The following is a 14,257-nucleotide window of genomic DNA, read 5'->3' as shown; positions in this document are numbered from 1 at the left end:
ACTGTAAAGGACTAATATGTATTTTGAGCTTTTATCTGGCCGCCAAGATAATGAATGTAGATATGAAGGGAAGGTGTGTCACCTGCAAGAAAGAAAAACGTGAATTGGGACTTTCCCTGCCAGCCCCAGGATAGGCTCCCCCTCTGAGTCTGGTCCCTCCCAAGGTTTCTTCCTTCTAGGGAGCTTTTCCTCGCCACTATCGCCTCTGGCTCGCTCACTGAGGGCTTTGGGTAGGGATGCTGTAAAGCACTTTGAGACAATGCAATGTTGCGAGAACATGCTATACAAAATAAATTGAAGGAGAAAAAAAATCAACCCACATGCAGATCCACAGAAGCAGTCATTTACGTGAGAAATCTGGCTAAGAACAGACCTCTCTAATGCGAGGGCTGCAGGTTCGAGGGCTGCAGGTAACTAGTGCGGAAGCCAAGAGAGATGTTTCTCACAGCACTACAGAGCTACTGGCCTCCTCAAGCCGCCTCATTCATGCCAAGCCTCATAGGTGCAACCCCTGCGTAGCAGCAGCCAACTAGAATAAAACCGGCATTCACAACAACTATGCAAATGGAGTCCTTATTAATATGCAAAGAAGGGCACTGCTGATTCATGGGAAATGACAAAGGAATTACAAAGAGACAAATTATCCTTTATTTCTCTGGAATGTAAAAGCACACCGATGATTACAACTAAAGCTGCCAGCATCACATACTGATTAACAAAGACAAACTGGCTTACTGATCTGCTCAGTAGTTCCCTTCATGTGAATTGTAAAACATAGCTTTACAGACAAATACATACATATATAGACACTGTAAGCATGTATGTTCATCTGAAGATTGTTTGAATGTGGCTAGTTCACTTTAACTAGCGTGTTTAAATATTTTAATGGACCTCTGGATGTGTTTAAATGACCTAATTCTCTAAGTATTCACAAACGTAACAATTGTAAATTTAGAAGTGTAAACCAAAACACTCGTTTTTAACGCTGAACGATTGTTTAAAATGATTGCTTAAAGAGGTTCAGAAGCATTATCACAGAATGCATACAGCTTTGCTGTGGATTCAATAAAACAAGCTTTTACGGCTAAACCATAAAACAACAATGATTGGCATTAACCACTGCCAATGGTGGCAGGCTGGTGCTGCTGTGGCACAGCGGTTGATACACGTTAACTTAGTGAATGCCTCATGACACACAGAAAATAAGTAGATAGGTTTGTAACTTGTAACTTCTTGGTGCTTTGACTGGCATTCGGTTCTACCTAATCTGGAACCATCGGTTCTATTAACAGCTAAAGTAAAACATTTTCCCTGCCATAATGCAAACACACTGTAACAGGAAAAATCTTGCAGCAAAAATGTCTTGCAGATAGTCACAGCGCCCCTCCCCAACCCAAAGGAAGGGAAAAAAATACACAATCATCCAATGAAGAGGTCGGGAAAAAAGGTCACGACTTTTTTTTTTTTTTTTATATCATAATTTAGAAAATCGAAGGAACAAAACTAATTATCACTGTGGGATTGTGAGAGATGGATTGACATGAAGATGGCTGATGGGGGCGGGGGGGGGGGGCGGTAGTGATCGCCCAGCACCCTGCATGTTAGGGCCCCAAGTCCAGCTGGATCTTGTGCTCGAAGATGGCGATGAGCAGCATGATGCTAAATCCCAACAGGATGCCGGCGTTCTGCAGGAGGAAGTAGCCGCAGTGGCTGAAGCCGTGGTCCCCGGCGTTGTTGTGAAGCATCTCCGGCATCTGGGAGGAAGACCGAGGCGGACACATCAACACGGCACACGGACGGCTTCAAGAAGGGAGCTGCATCAAGTATCACAGCAAACTCAGGTTTCAAGCTAAGACCGACCACGTTGTATGGAGGCATGAAATTAGCTTCTCGTCCATAAAAAAACAAGGAAACTGAGCTCAGGGTTTCCATTTGCCTGCCGACGCACTTAAGTGTCTGACGACACTCTTTCCACATGCAAGGGAGCCGACAGGCTCAGCAAGAGGATGATTAAAATACAACCACTTAATCTGTGGCATCTGCTGTACATCTAAAGTACACAGTTTCTGACTAATTGGATTAGAGCTTTAATGCACTTTGTTAATTTCAACCTGGGATGGACACTCCAACTGCTTTGTAAGCCAAGTGAGATTTGCAATGACCAAAGATGCCAATGACAGCATATGGCCACTAGATGGCAGATTCTACCAGTGGCTCAGGAAGACTAGGTTCCTGTGGCGGGAAAGTGCTTTTTCAAGAACCAGGAACTTATATTCCCACTGCAGGAATTGGGCCTGATTGTAGTTCCTTGGATGTGGGTCCTTTTTTTTTTTTTTTTTTTTTTTTTTTAAGTCCCTACACCAGAGTAGGTACTTTTCCCTCGACCAAGAACTACTGGGAGAGGCTTATACAGTGATCAACTTGAAACTTGACAAACTGGTCGACTACAAGCACCGGTGCAAGCTGGGAAGTTGTGCTGAAGTTAAGGGAAAAGAGACTAGAAGTAGGATGGAATTATTTTTTTATATCTCAATTACACCACATGCATTAATAAATAGCTTTTCGCTCGCATCTCCTTATTTCTGTATTTGACAACGTGACCAATAACTGACATACTTCTAATATCCCCGGTGCCAGTGGTGAAACCCGCCAGCGTTATTTGGCAGAATATCGTCGCCTTTTATTCTGTGGAAGACGAAAGGCCGATCTGCTGGCCAGACTTAATGAATTATAAACACGCCATGCGTCATGTAAATAAAATATATATAAAAGACTGTGTCCCATATTGATCGCAAATGATCGCCCCAAATAACTAACAAGACAACCGGTTCATCCTCCATTATTTTCTGGTGGCAGCGCAGTTCTGTAGGAAATTACGCGTGGATGTTAACCTACAGGTTCCTTGCATCTCCTAGGCTCATTTTATGTTGTGCTGTGGGAAAGCATGGTGAACACATGGTGCACGGTCCCAGTGGACCTAGACATTAATCTAGGGAGCAGGAAGCAAAAGTAAATGCATGCGTGTCCTGCACACAATATCTAGGTAGGCCAGTCTCAGATCTTGGAGCACATTAGTGAAAACCATTAAAAATAATAAACACTAGTAATAAATTACATATTATATGGTCCCACCAAGGTCTGAACTTCACATCACTGACATACATACAGAGCAATACAAATTTAATTTATTTTTATATAGTGCCATTCACAAGAGTCACTTCAAGGCACACAAGAGTGCATGGTAATCCATTATTGTGTGTGTACATTTATGTACTTTAAATTAGCCTTGGGAACAGGGCAGCAATTACATACGTTGTCTCAGAGGGGCAGAGACTTCAGCCCCGCGGGGGTGGGGGTGGGGGGTGAGGTCTAACCCTATAGAACATATGGGGTAGGGGCGCTGCGGCAATTAATAGCTATTGTTTTGTAAGCAGCAGCAAAAATAAAACGAGGATGAGGACTGTGAGCAGACAGCTCAGGAGGCAGGAGAGAAAATATTTGGATACATATCTGTGTGTGAAGTCATGATGGAGCAGAAGGAAAGGTGGGCGTGAAGTGGAGCCTTTGGGGCAGATGTGACCCTTTACAGACACCTCAGTGTCACAGTTTCAATGATGGGCTCTGCCTCATCTTACCGATTCCCTCATGTTATAACAAGCGAAACAGATGTAGCAGCATCATGCGATTTGGCTTCGGAGACGCCGGCGTTGCCATGGCAAATAAGCACAGGGACCGTGCCAGCGAACTGCCTTCGTTAATGACGTCCAGCTGGCCCTGATTTGACTGATTAAGCTGTCGGGGACAAAGAGCCAGCTGGACAGAAGGGAGGAGTTTGAAGAAGATAGGTGAAGCTCGCTAGTGGTGCACAGTGTGGCTTTTCAGTTTCATCACGAGTAAGTCTGGATTTTAGTGGTTTTTTTTTTTTAGTTCCTGGTTTTGAAATTATCTGGCCTTTGTTTTGTAATGACTGACCGGGCCCTGCTACCTGTATCTAATGGTATTTAGCTAAACAGCCGAGCCTTGAAACACTTCATACTCTTGGCTGGCCAATTTCCTGAAATCCATCCTTGTTTTCTTTTATACAAACACGCTCTAACTCTGCCCTGCGAATACATGAAGCAGCCATTGATTTGCACACCAACTGTTTGACATTGATATAACCTGATCTGAAAACAAAGGAGGGGGAGGGAGGGGGAACAGCAGTGCAAATCTCACACCTGTTTGTCCAACAGCAGCACCTGTTAATGACAACCGCAGGCTCTCATTCTGTCTCATCCGCCGGTGTCTGTGAGCGGGGCAATGGCTCCCGAAGGGTTGGCTTCAGCACTGGTGGCAGGCTAATTATATTCTGCTGCCGGGTCCCGCGGCTGACAAGCCACACAGCCAGGCGGAGGTATCGCGGCCGCTCTGGGACTAAATAAAGACTTGTCAATATGTTGTGTTGCTACCAGGTACTTAACGCGCTAGCGGAACACAGCAGGACGACCAGTTTCCGCTGGGTTGATATCTTGATAACAAACGACGGCGTATGATAAATTATACAAATAATCAGTGCATATCGGACCTGCCAGGATGAGGAATGGGAGTAGGCAGTACCCTGTCAGATTATCTCGTCTCCCAACTTTGTCCACGGCCCGCATACCCTCCAGCGACACCATGCTTTAGTCCGATGTAGGGCCCACTGAAAACAGTGGCCTCGTCAAGCAAGAAATGACAGAGCAAACTAACAAATCCAGTCCAACAAGGAAGACTCAAGCCCTGACTGTGAGCGCGATGAGCCAAACCTGACAGCTCCGTTGCACACCTTCATACGGCAATATTCCGTTTTAAGTTTTTAAATGTGTTTTGCACCTTGTTTACCCTGTGTATTGTGCCTGTACTTTGTCCATTCATTATGTGCATGTTCATCTTTGCAACACGTTCTTGACGTATGCCCAGAATTTCCTGCCAAGACCAATAAAATCAATCTTAAAGTATTGCGCTTTATAAAATGGGTGGTTATTATCCAGATGGCGGTGTGCTGGTAAATGCCAGTGAGTTACTAAGTTAATGTCCCGGGAGTCGACGTACCATGTCCACCAGCGCGACGTACATGAAGAGGCCGGCGGTCAGGGCGAATATCCACATGGAGACGTTTTCTGCGTAATGGCCAATGAGGATGCCAGTGATCATGCCCAGGTACGCCATCATGGCAGACAGCACGTTGTACAGGATGGCCTGCTTCACTGTCATGCCAGCCTTCAGCAGCACAGCAAAGTCACCTACAAAGAAAAGGGGGGGGGGGGGGGCATAAGGAGGCTCAACAGTTTTGGGCAGAGTGTTGCTAGGGGCCTGTCTACAGGGCCAACTGGGGCTTGGAAGCTGACAACAGAACGGGCGAGCAGAAAGGAGAGTCCAGGGACACGTGGCATTAATAGACTCAGGAATAATTTTCGTTAAAATGTTGTCCTAACTTACATTTTTTTCCCAAGATAAAAACTGAAAACTCAAGACCTAAGCCCATTGGGTGGGAGAATTCAGCAAAACGTCGCTTAGACAGAAACGTCGCTTAGACAAACGTCCATCGTTTTTGGCACATCGCGTCACAAAGTGATTACACTTTCAAACAGGAAGTTTGGTGTGGGCTACAGCTGCCCATGGCAGGGTATTCCCATAACATTTTCAATGTAGTATCTATTCATACTACCGGCAAACCCCCCCCCCCCCACCCCCACGACACTCACATAATGGGTTTACTGAGTTTTCCTGGTTTGAAACCACAGATTAGTCAATTAATTCATCAATTGATCAATGAGTTCACAGCACAACAATTAAAATCATCGATATAAGAGTTAAACACATCCAATAAATTATACAGCCATTAGAAGCATGAATGGGCTCCCTTTGCCATTTAAAACCAACATAAAATACAGGGAAAGGATTTATGTCTCCGGTTTGGGAGGGAATGTTGCAGCGTCAGGGGCGGCATCACAGGAGGCATTCGGAAAATCACCACCAGAGGCTTACAGATGGGTCAGAGAGAGGGACACTAAGGACATTCTCCTTCCAACAATGCTCAGATCTCCAGGGTAGCATGGTATCAACAATCAAATCAAGAATCCAGAACATCTACGCCTGTCACACACAAAGGTGGCTTCCAATATTCCCATCTCATTATGTTTCGTGTCGGCAGAAGGTTTAAGTACTAGGCTCTTGGACACAGATACAGTAAAGTGGCATGCCTAATTACCACTTGCGAGTCTGCGCTTACTATTAAAATGCGTCCTGAGGTGATGTCTTGGGGCTGCACTGATTGGCTCTGACTTCCCACCCCGAATATATGAGACAGCATGTGTGTCCTGAATGGTTGGTCCTACATCATCTTTTTCGTAGAAGATGCTGAATGAGGTGACTGGACAAGCAGGCCAGCGCATTTGGCAAAGTTTCATCTACGATCTTTTTTTTTTTTTTTTAATCAATTAAGGGCTTTAGGCACAAGGCATGCTTGACAGATGGTGCCCCATCTTCAACTGAATACGGCAGCATACGCTAATTAGTTTCGGGTTTTCTCCAGTAGCTCATAAAAGGACGTAGTGCCAGTTCGAACACGCACTTACAGTAACTGCCATTTTCACCCACAGCGAGCACCCATTCGGCATTCCCAGTGGAATTCTTCCGCATCCCCTTTTTGAAATATGGGAAATCGTTTATCTCCTGCCCCTTTCACTGTTGCATAGTACTAGATTAAATTGAACATTTCACTAATCTGCTAGGAGCTAATATCTATTATTTGAAATAAGACACCAGAGAATCATGTTAATTTTCAATGCCTGACGTTAATCTACATCACACCCCTAACACCGTCAAATCATTCTCTACTTCTATCAGAAACTGAGTAACTATATCAAAATGCATCATCTTCTAGAGGATTCACAGTGACTTGCACAAAACCTCCCGATTTCAGAGGAACACCGATAGCCTGCGACTCAATGGCTTTCCTGTATTTCCACATCATTCCAGTCCAGTGACAATATGTCTTTGTTCGAACCCTGAGGTGCTTCTCCCAAGATCCGACTACAATCGTTCCTGTGTGCATTTGTACTTTCCCAACAAAATCTGATCCAACAAAATCCAGCAAGGTGTATCCTTTGGTGCCAAATTAGCAGGGTCAGTGACAAAAACGTGAGCATTTTAATTCCTAAGTTTGGAAAAGCGCCAGTGTGGAGGAATAATATGTGGCAGTGACCATTTTCACCAAACCCCCCCGGGTAGTCTCAGGTGTGCTTAACTCCTAAATGTATGGACTAAACCACTGCCTGGAGGCGGGATTCTTACCCAACTCATGTGGAAGCTCATGACAGAACACAGCCACTGAGGTACTCAGGCCGCTGGACAGGCTTTCAGTGAATGCAGCACCTGTAGGGAGGGGACACCGTCTTAAACGCTCCATGTCACTGTGAAAAAAGCAACCACCAGCCACTATCTATAGGTCTCCATCGCTGATGGCATGATAGCTGCTCATGTCATGTGATAAATGCAACCACCAGCCACTATCTATAGGTCTCCATCGCTGATGGCATGATAGCTGCTCATGTCATGTGAAAAATTTGACTATGTGAGGCTTCTCAGTCGAAATGAAGCAGATAACTCTGCATTTAAACTGACCCACAGTACGGTTACAGAAAGCCAGGTTTGACTATAAAAGTCAACTGTACTCCAGTGTATTTTTTAGCCTTGTCTAAATAGAGCAAAACCCACTCGGTAGGTCATGAGGTCACTTCCTTTACGAAAATCAGATGAAGGCTACTTCCCAGTTGCTCACGTGTACCAGCTAACTCAAAATGCAGAGGGGGAGAGAGAGAGGGAGAGATGGAAGTCGTACCGATGGCCAGGCCATCGCTGAAGTTGTGCAGTCCATCGCCCATGATTACCATCCAGGCCAGTGTCGCCACTCCCGCCTCCTGAAAATGCTGCTGGGAGTATGGGTGCGAGTGGCTGTGGGGGTGGTGGTTCTGCGAATGGTGGTGGTGCAGGATGTGGTGGTAGTCATGGTGATGGTGGTGCAGGTCATCCGGCTGGCCCACGGTATCGTGGAAGTGCGAGTGGCACTTGTTCTCGCAGTCCTCTGAGGTGTATGCGTCATACCCCTCTGGGACTGCAGGGGGCGCCAGCATCACCTGCTCCTCTTCTGCCACACCTTGCCCGGATGGGTCTGACATGAAGTTAGGCCTCTCTGATAAGCCCCCAGCCCCATTCATCTCCACATCTGCAGAAGACAACCATAAGATTTACAGAAATATGTCAAATATCGTAAGAACAACTGGCAACAGAAGAAATACATTTTGTCATATTGATGATAGAGGAGAAGATCCTGCAGCCATATAGGAGCTTCCTTCTATGGTGTCAAGTGGAGAAGCAAGACATTGAGAGAACTAACTTCACAACTGTAACATGAACTTATCATAGTGAATTAAGATTGCCTACAGGGTGATGAAGAAAGAAACAGGAGATTAAACTGAATATGAGCGACCGTGTCCCTGCAGGACTCAATGAAGCACTGAGTCGTGTAGCTAAATTAGCAATAGCATTACGGGTGACAGAGACGGAGAGACGCCGTCCCCCGACCTTCGGCTGGCTTTAAGCCATCGGTATCCTCCACGGCCGGCAGCTTATTCTCTGTATTGTCTTCATTATGATCCCACTTCTTCTGGCTCTGCAAGGACAGTGAGAAGAGAAAATAAGAAACGCTTCAAAGCGGAGATAAGGAAACGGCTCTGACGACATGCAAGCAGGGGCCCGTTTCCGGGGGCCGGTTCCGGCTATGGTGGAGATTTACAAGCGGGACGTGCGGGGCGAGCGGCTTCCCTGGGGGAGGACTCACCTTGAGCTTCTTCTCTTTATACATCTTGCCGAGTGTGAGGAAATGCTCGATGAGGAACATGAGGTAGACGCCAGAAAGGGCGGTGAGCCCCTTCCACACCGGGTCCAGGCCGCTAGCGTGCTCATCATGGGCTTCGACCCCATGGTCGGTGTGGTGATGACCTTTCTGGGACTGAGGGAGGGAAAACCAATTTCACAAACATTATATGTATTTAGCAAATGCTTTTATCCAAAGAATTTCTGAGACAGCAGGTCAGCCAGTCCCTGGAGCAACTGGAGATAAAGGACCTTGATCAGGGGTCCTATAATGAAACTACCCTGCCCACACACCCCCCCCCCAATAAACATGCATGACGTCCCCTCCCAAAAGCTGTAAAACGAGGTTAACAACTGGCAAAACTGATTAAAAATGCAGTTGTTACAGAGTCATGAGAATATATCCAGTAATGCTATCACTTTATATGTAGTATATATTTCATTTAAAAGTTAAATACAAACCAAAACAGGAAGAAGGTTGAGAGCTGATTGGAGCCAGTTTTGATACCAGTGGATGATTATTAGGTTAAATTTTGTTTTTTTACCATAGCTGTGTCTGCGTGGCGTGGCGAAAGCTCTTCACTTCAGGGGTGTCGTCATGTGATTTGGTTAAAGCCCCCTTTGCTCATGGGGGAGCTGGTTACATTGGCTGGGCTGCGAACTCACATGCGGGATAAGGTGCAGAAAGGCGTCCCCACTAAGCGTGCCCACGGCCAATGCCACCAGGAAGCTCAGGAGGAACTTGAAGAAGATGCGATTCATCAGCGGTATCAGCACCACCCCCAGGAGAGACAGCAGGCTGATGATGGTTATGGATACAAATCCTCCTAACCACTCTGAAAAAGGACAGGGGGGGGGGGGGGGGGCATGCTCAGTAGGTGCAGCCGCGAGGTGGGTAGGGTTGGTCACAGAAAGAGGACGCAAGACAAGGGGCAGTTCTTCAGACCTGTGTGGATTGAAGTTGTTTTCGGGCTGGTGTTGGTATGTTCGTGGTGAGAATGGTGACAGTGTTTATGGTCGTGATCTGGAACAGAAAACACAAGTTTCACTTATTATATTTGAAAGAGACCTTTACTGATCAGTAGGATTACAAAGATTACTCCCAGTGCAAAAGTCCCTTCAAAAATATCATAAACAAACAAGAAGGAGGTGTGCAAGTACAGTGCAGGTGGTACAAATTAGGTGGAAACATGCTTGAAACATAAATGTGTCAATTTAGGTCTTCTGTAAACTGTAATTAACCTTGCTTACGTCACAAGTAAAAAAAAAAAAAATATGCTGGCTAGTGAACGTAAAGAGATGCCCCTACCTAAACAGTGGTGATCCCCCTGGTGCCGGATGCAGGACTTGGAGTCAATCTGATTGAGCAGGGCTGGACACAAGTAGCCAAAGTCAGTGGGCGAGAGCACCATTTCTGACGTCATTCCATGGGCCGTCAGGAGCCTGCTGGCATTTAAGCACTGAAAAACAGGAAGCAGAACAAGCAGATATGAGAAGACAGAGACACATGACGAGTGTTTGACTGTATGTCTAAATGCGATTGTGCAGGATTGTCAGCTGCTAGAGAATTTTGGACTTGCACAAGATGCACGTATAGTTGTATATTGCAGAACAATATGCTACGACTGACCTCAACTTTGGGATGCTCATGATTGTGGTCATGATCGTGATGCTGGTCGTGGTCCTGGTCATGGCTGTGGTCGTGGTCCTGGTCATGGCTGTGATCGTGGTCCTGGTCATGGCTGTGGTCGTGGTCCTGGTCATGGCTGTGGTCGTGGTCCTGGTCATGGTCCTGGTCGTGGTCATGGTCATGCTCGTGATCCTGATCATGCTCTTCCTTATCAGATTTCCGAAGATCAGGCACCTCTTGGTGCGTTGGTACAGTCAGAGACTGCTCTCCTGTGACCAGAAGGTTGCTGATCTGCGGCCCACTGCTAGCTGGGCCCGGCGAGGTAGGGTTGGCCTCCCCATCAGCAGGGGGACCATCACGGGGCCGGTCGGTATCAGCGTTTCTCCGAGCCCGCACCTCCTGCGATTTGAGCAGGATGTTGGTGGTGTATACTGGCGTGGTGCTGAGCTCCAGCGGGCCCTTCTTAACGTAGAGGTTGTGATGTGCATCTGAGCTCTCCGTTTTCTTCCCTAGCGCCGCTTCGTCCCGTTGGTCTTTGGAGGATTTGGCCACCCGCTTCCCCCCGGCAGAGCCCTGGCGGTGGGGCACCTCCTCGAAGTCCGAGTGCTGGTGTGGAGGATGACCGTGATGCCCATGATGGCGATGCTGTTGTCTCCCACCTTCCTCATAGCCCAGCCCGCTGTGCTCTCGGTGGCGCACGTTCAGCTGTCGGACATGGGCGAGGCCTACGCTCTTCAACAGCCGCTTGAGGCCGTCCAGGGAGATGGTGCCGTTCTCGCCGTACCTCCTGAAAAGCTCCTCCAGTTGCCGTCGCTGCATTTGCTCAGCCACTTGCGTGTTTACGGCCGAGAGGAGCTGACCTTGGGGTCCAGCCTGTGTCGTGGTGCAGTTGGGGGCCACGTCACTGAGGCATCCCAGCCAGCATAACAGAAAGACCCCCCAAAGGACCTCGGTGTTTCCCTGTCTCATCACTGCCATGGTCTGTAGGAACAGGACGGCATATCAGAATAGATCTGTAATCTCAGCATGCTTATTACTCTGAAATACACCACAGACACAGATGCCCCCTAACAGGGACACAAACACTTAGACCGCAGCCTTGGTCGGCAGCCAAACACGTGCACTTAAAAGATTAATAAAATAAATCCTGCAACTAACCATATCTTGTCAACAGCAGCGCCACTTCGCGATTAAATGTTTTTTCTGAACTCTCATCTAAGCGTCGACGCAAATGCTGGAGCAGACGCCTGCTAAACGACCCGTCAGGTTTCCGAAAGCCCGGCTGGACACAGCCTGACGCTCTTCATAAAAGGTACCATTGTGGAAGTACGGCCAGGCCTGAGAGGGTGAGGCACACTCCGCTGTTTGTTCCAGAGGAGACCTTGATTAACTGAGGTAATCCTCTCTCTGAACAGATGCTGTTACCTAATTAAACAGAGTATAGAAGGTAGCCTTCTAATAAAGGCTTTTCTCACATCCAAACCAGACATGACACCCATCAGTGTCTGGCAAAAAAAACATCAGTTTGTCCAGACAGAGGTTAAAGCACGGCAGATTCATCAAAAATAATAAAACCCTGAAGAAGAAATATACACCGTAATATTTTTTCACAGGACATATATTCACCTAATTTTTTTTTTACACTATGTTCAAAAAACATCACACCTAGGTGTGTTGTGACCGGCCTCCAACAACTACACCAATAACTCTCCAGCTCACAGCTGAAAATTAAAAGAAACTTCTCTCACATCATGCAAGGTTGTTACTGCTTTGGGTGACCACCTTCAACGACATTTTCACTAAGACACCGCCTGGACACAGAAGGTGCACCCCCGGACATGCTGAGACTGAACACACTGATGACCGAATTTATAAAGTAACAAACATAACACCGTGCCAAACACATCACTTCCTCCTCGTTCCTGCTTCCGTTTTACCTGACTGTTGATTTAGCACCTGCAATAAATCCATATGTATGCCAATAAGCCAAAACAACAACAAATAGCTGTTTTGGAAACCAGACGTCCTGGACAGACCAGCCAGAAACCATAAACTGCATATATTAATGGCCACACTGGTTTTTAAAAACGATTAAACTGAAAGCTGCAAATGTGTAGGGGGAACTCAGACATGGGGCATCTCTTATCCCACGGTTACATCAAGGAAGCCTTCCGGCTTGCAGGGCATATTTAACCAACGAACAAACACGGTGAGCCGAGCAGACAGCACCCCCCCCCCTCGAGTGCGCCCAGGTACCCCCAACGCCTCTCCCCGCCCTGACCGGGACCCCGCCAGATTAGCATCATGCTGCATATTAGCATTCAATTCACCCATTAAATTAAATTCGCCATTCTGACCCTGATAACCAAAGGATGCCAGTAAGGAGGGAAAAACCCCTCCGCGTCCATATACGGCGGCCGCCAGCATTCAGCCCGACTCGGCTGGAGCGACTCGTGGTGCTTAGCATTAGCATGCTAACGTGCTAAATAGACGCACAGGTCCGCGAGCGGCCCGCGTGCTTAATAAAACACAGGCGGCTAGTCGTGAGTCGTGGCAGGGATGCGGGCTGCACTCCGTAGGCCTGGACAGGGGCCTCGCCCGCGCGTAATACCGTCCGACTGCATGCTATTAACGGGAAAACCGGAGCCGGCAGCCGCCTTCCGCTGTTTATAAGCCGCGTACACACGGCAGGCTGTGGAGACGGAGCGCCACCGGCAGTTTTTTTAGTTGTGCACCCCGCACTCGCGGCAGTGCCGTGTGCAGACGCGCGCGAAGCTCCGGAAGCGCGCGGAAAGCATCAGAGCCGGCGCGGGCTGCAACGGCGACGGGAGCGGCGCTGTTCGGCCGGCTGGCCGGGCCGTAGTTTCGCCTTATAATCCGGGATAAATAAAATCCTAAAAACGGCGCCGCGGTCATTACTTACGCTTACGATACAGGTTCGCTGTATAACCAGTAGCCGCGTTCAGTGGGTCGCACAGCGGGGGCTGACGGCTGCCTTGGCGGATCTACTCGGAGGAAGCAGCGCGCCGGGAGGGGAGGAGGAGCGCGGCCGCGTGACGAGGCGGTGGATCCACGAACAATAGATGAGCAGCTCGACCGAGCCCGTATTGTTTATTTTGTTGTTTTTAATAATTATTATTATTGAATCAGCTTAGGCTGGCTAAACTGCAGGTTTGAAGGCGCTGAACCGCAGCCTCCTTGCATTGAAGCACACGGAAGGCCGGTCCTGGCGCTGAATGCGGGTGCGCTTCCATCAGGTGGCGGTGTGCAGTTCTGCAGACCCCAGTCTCTGGGGTTTCCCCCCTGACCCCGACTAAAATGCTGCTGAAAAATCACATAACCGAGAAAACGGCTTTTTTGTTTGTTTTTTTTTTAACGCACGTTGCATATTATAGTGCTGCAATAAAGCACCAATGTTATATATACTTTAGAGTCTTAATTAAGACTTCGTGCATTGTATCACCCTTAAAAGTTTATGTACTTATTTATTTATATGTTTATACGTAAGGCGACCTTTTATGTAAATAAAAGCAGTGCCCAATTTAATATGGCTCCGTTTGAAGTCGTACATAATGTCATCTGAGCTGACTCGGCGCCTCTTTCCAAATGATATTTTCTGCCCAGTGCGTTTTAATAAAAGCATTTTTACGACGGACATTCGCCAACTGATGAACTAAGAAGTTTTGTGGCCCAGAAGGTCAGGTTTTTGCTTTCACAGTATGATCTCTGCCT

The 14,257-nt window shown here is 47.4% G+C and overlaps 1 protein-coding gene across 3 annotated transcripts; it reads right to left on the bottom strand.

The window, feature by feature from the left end:
- Nucleotides 1–625: 625 nt before the first annotated feature.
- slc39a6 (solute carrier family 39 member 6) lies at nucleotides 626–13,847 on the bottom strand. 3 transcript variants are annotated; one of them, XR_002838768.2, is made up of 12 exons: nucleotides 11,684–13,847; nucleotides 10,526–11,506; nucleotides 10,205–10,355; nucleotides 9,842–9,919; nucleotides 9,562–9,731; nucleotides 8,861–9,031; nucleotides 8,605–8,692; nucleotides 7,862–8,245; nucleotides 7,315–7,395; nucleotides 5,071–5,261; nucleotides 4,218–4,413; nucleotides 1,619–1,754 (listed from the first exon to the last, which is right to left on the bottom strand). XR_002838768.2 is itself a non-coding variant. In XM_023815614.2 (11 exons), exons 1-11 carry the CDS (start codon nucleotides 11,684–11,686, stop codon nucleotides 1,602–1,604), a joined length of 2,451 nt encoding a protein of 816 aa, XP_023671382.2. In that variant the 5' UTR covers nucleotides 11,687–13,846; the 3' UTR covers nucleotides 626–1,601. The 3 variants fall into 3 exon arrangements, 2 of the variants coding, with proteins under 2 accessions (XP_023671382.2, XP_023671383.2); XM_023815614.2 differs by lacking the exon at nucleotides 4,218–4,413 and having other exon boundaries at nucleotides 626–1,754; nucleotides 11,684–13,846; XM_023815615.2 differs by lacking the exon at nucleotides 4,218–4,413 and having other exon boundaries at nucleotides 626–1,754; nucleotides 13,449–13,845.
- Nucleotides 13,848–14,257: the final 410 nt, after the last annotated feature.

This window comes from Paramormyrops kingsleyae, chromosome 4, assembly GCF_048594095.1.
Source record: "Paramormyrops kingsleyae isolate MSU_618 chromosome 4, PKINGS_0.4, whole genome shotgun sequence".
NCBI classification, from domain to species: domain Eukaryota; kingdom Metazoa; phylum Chordata; class Actinopteri; order Osteoglossiformes; family Mormyridae; genus Paramormyrops; species Paramormyrops kingsleyae.
This window is presented reverse-complemented; position numbering and strand designations above follow the sequence as displayed.

Coding starts and splice junctions, on each gene's coding strand:
- slc39a6 (XM_023815614.2), bottom strand. Junction 9,032..9,561: donor TTCTGCACCTTATCCCGCAT/GTGAGTTCGCAG, acceptor TCCCTCCCTCAG/TCCCAGAAAGGTCATCACCA. Junction 5,262..7,314: donor TGAGCTTCCACATGAGTTGG/GTAAGAATCCCG, acceptor TTTTCTTTGTAG/GTGACTTTGCTGTGCTGCTG.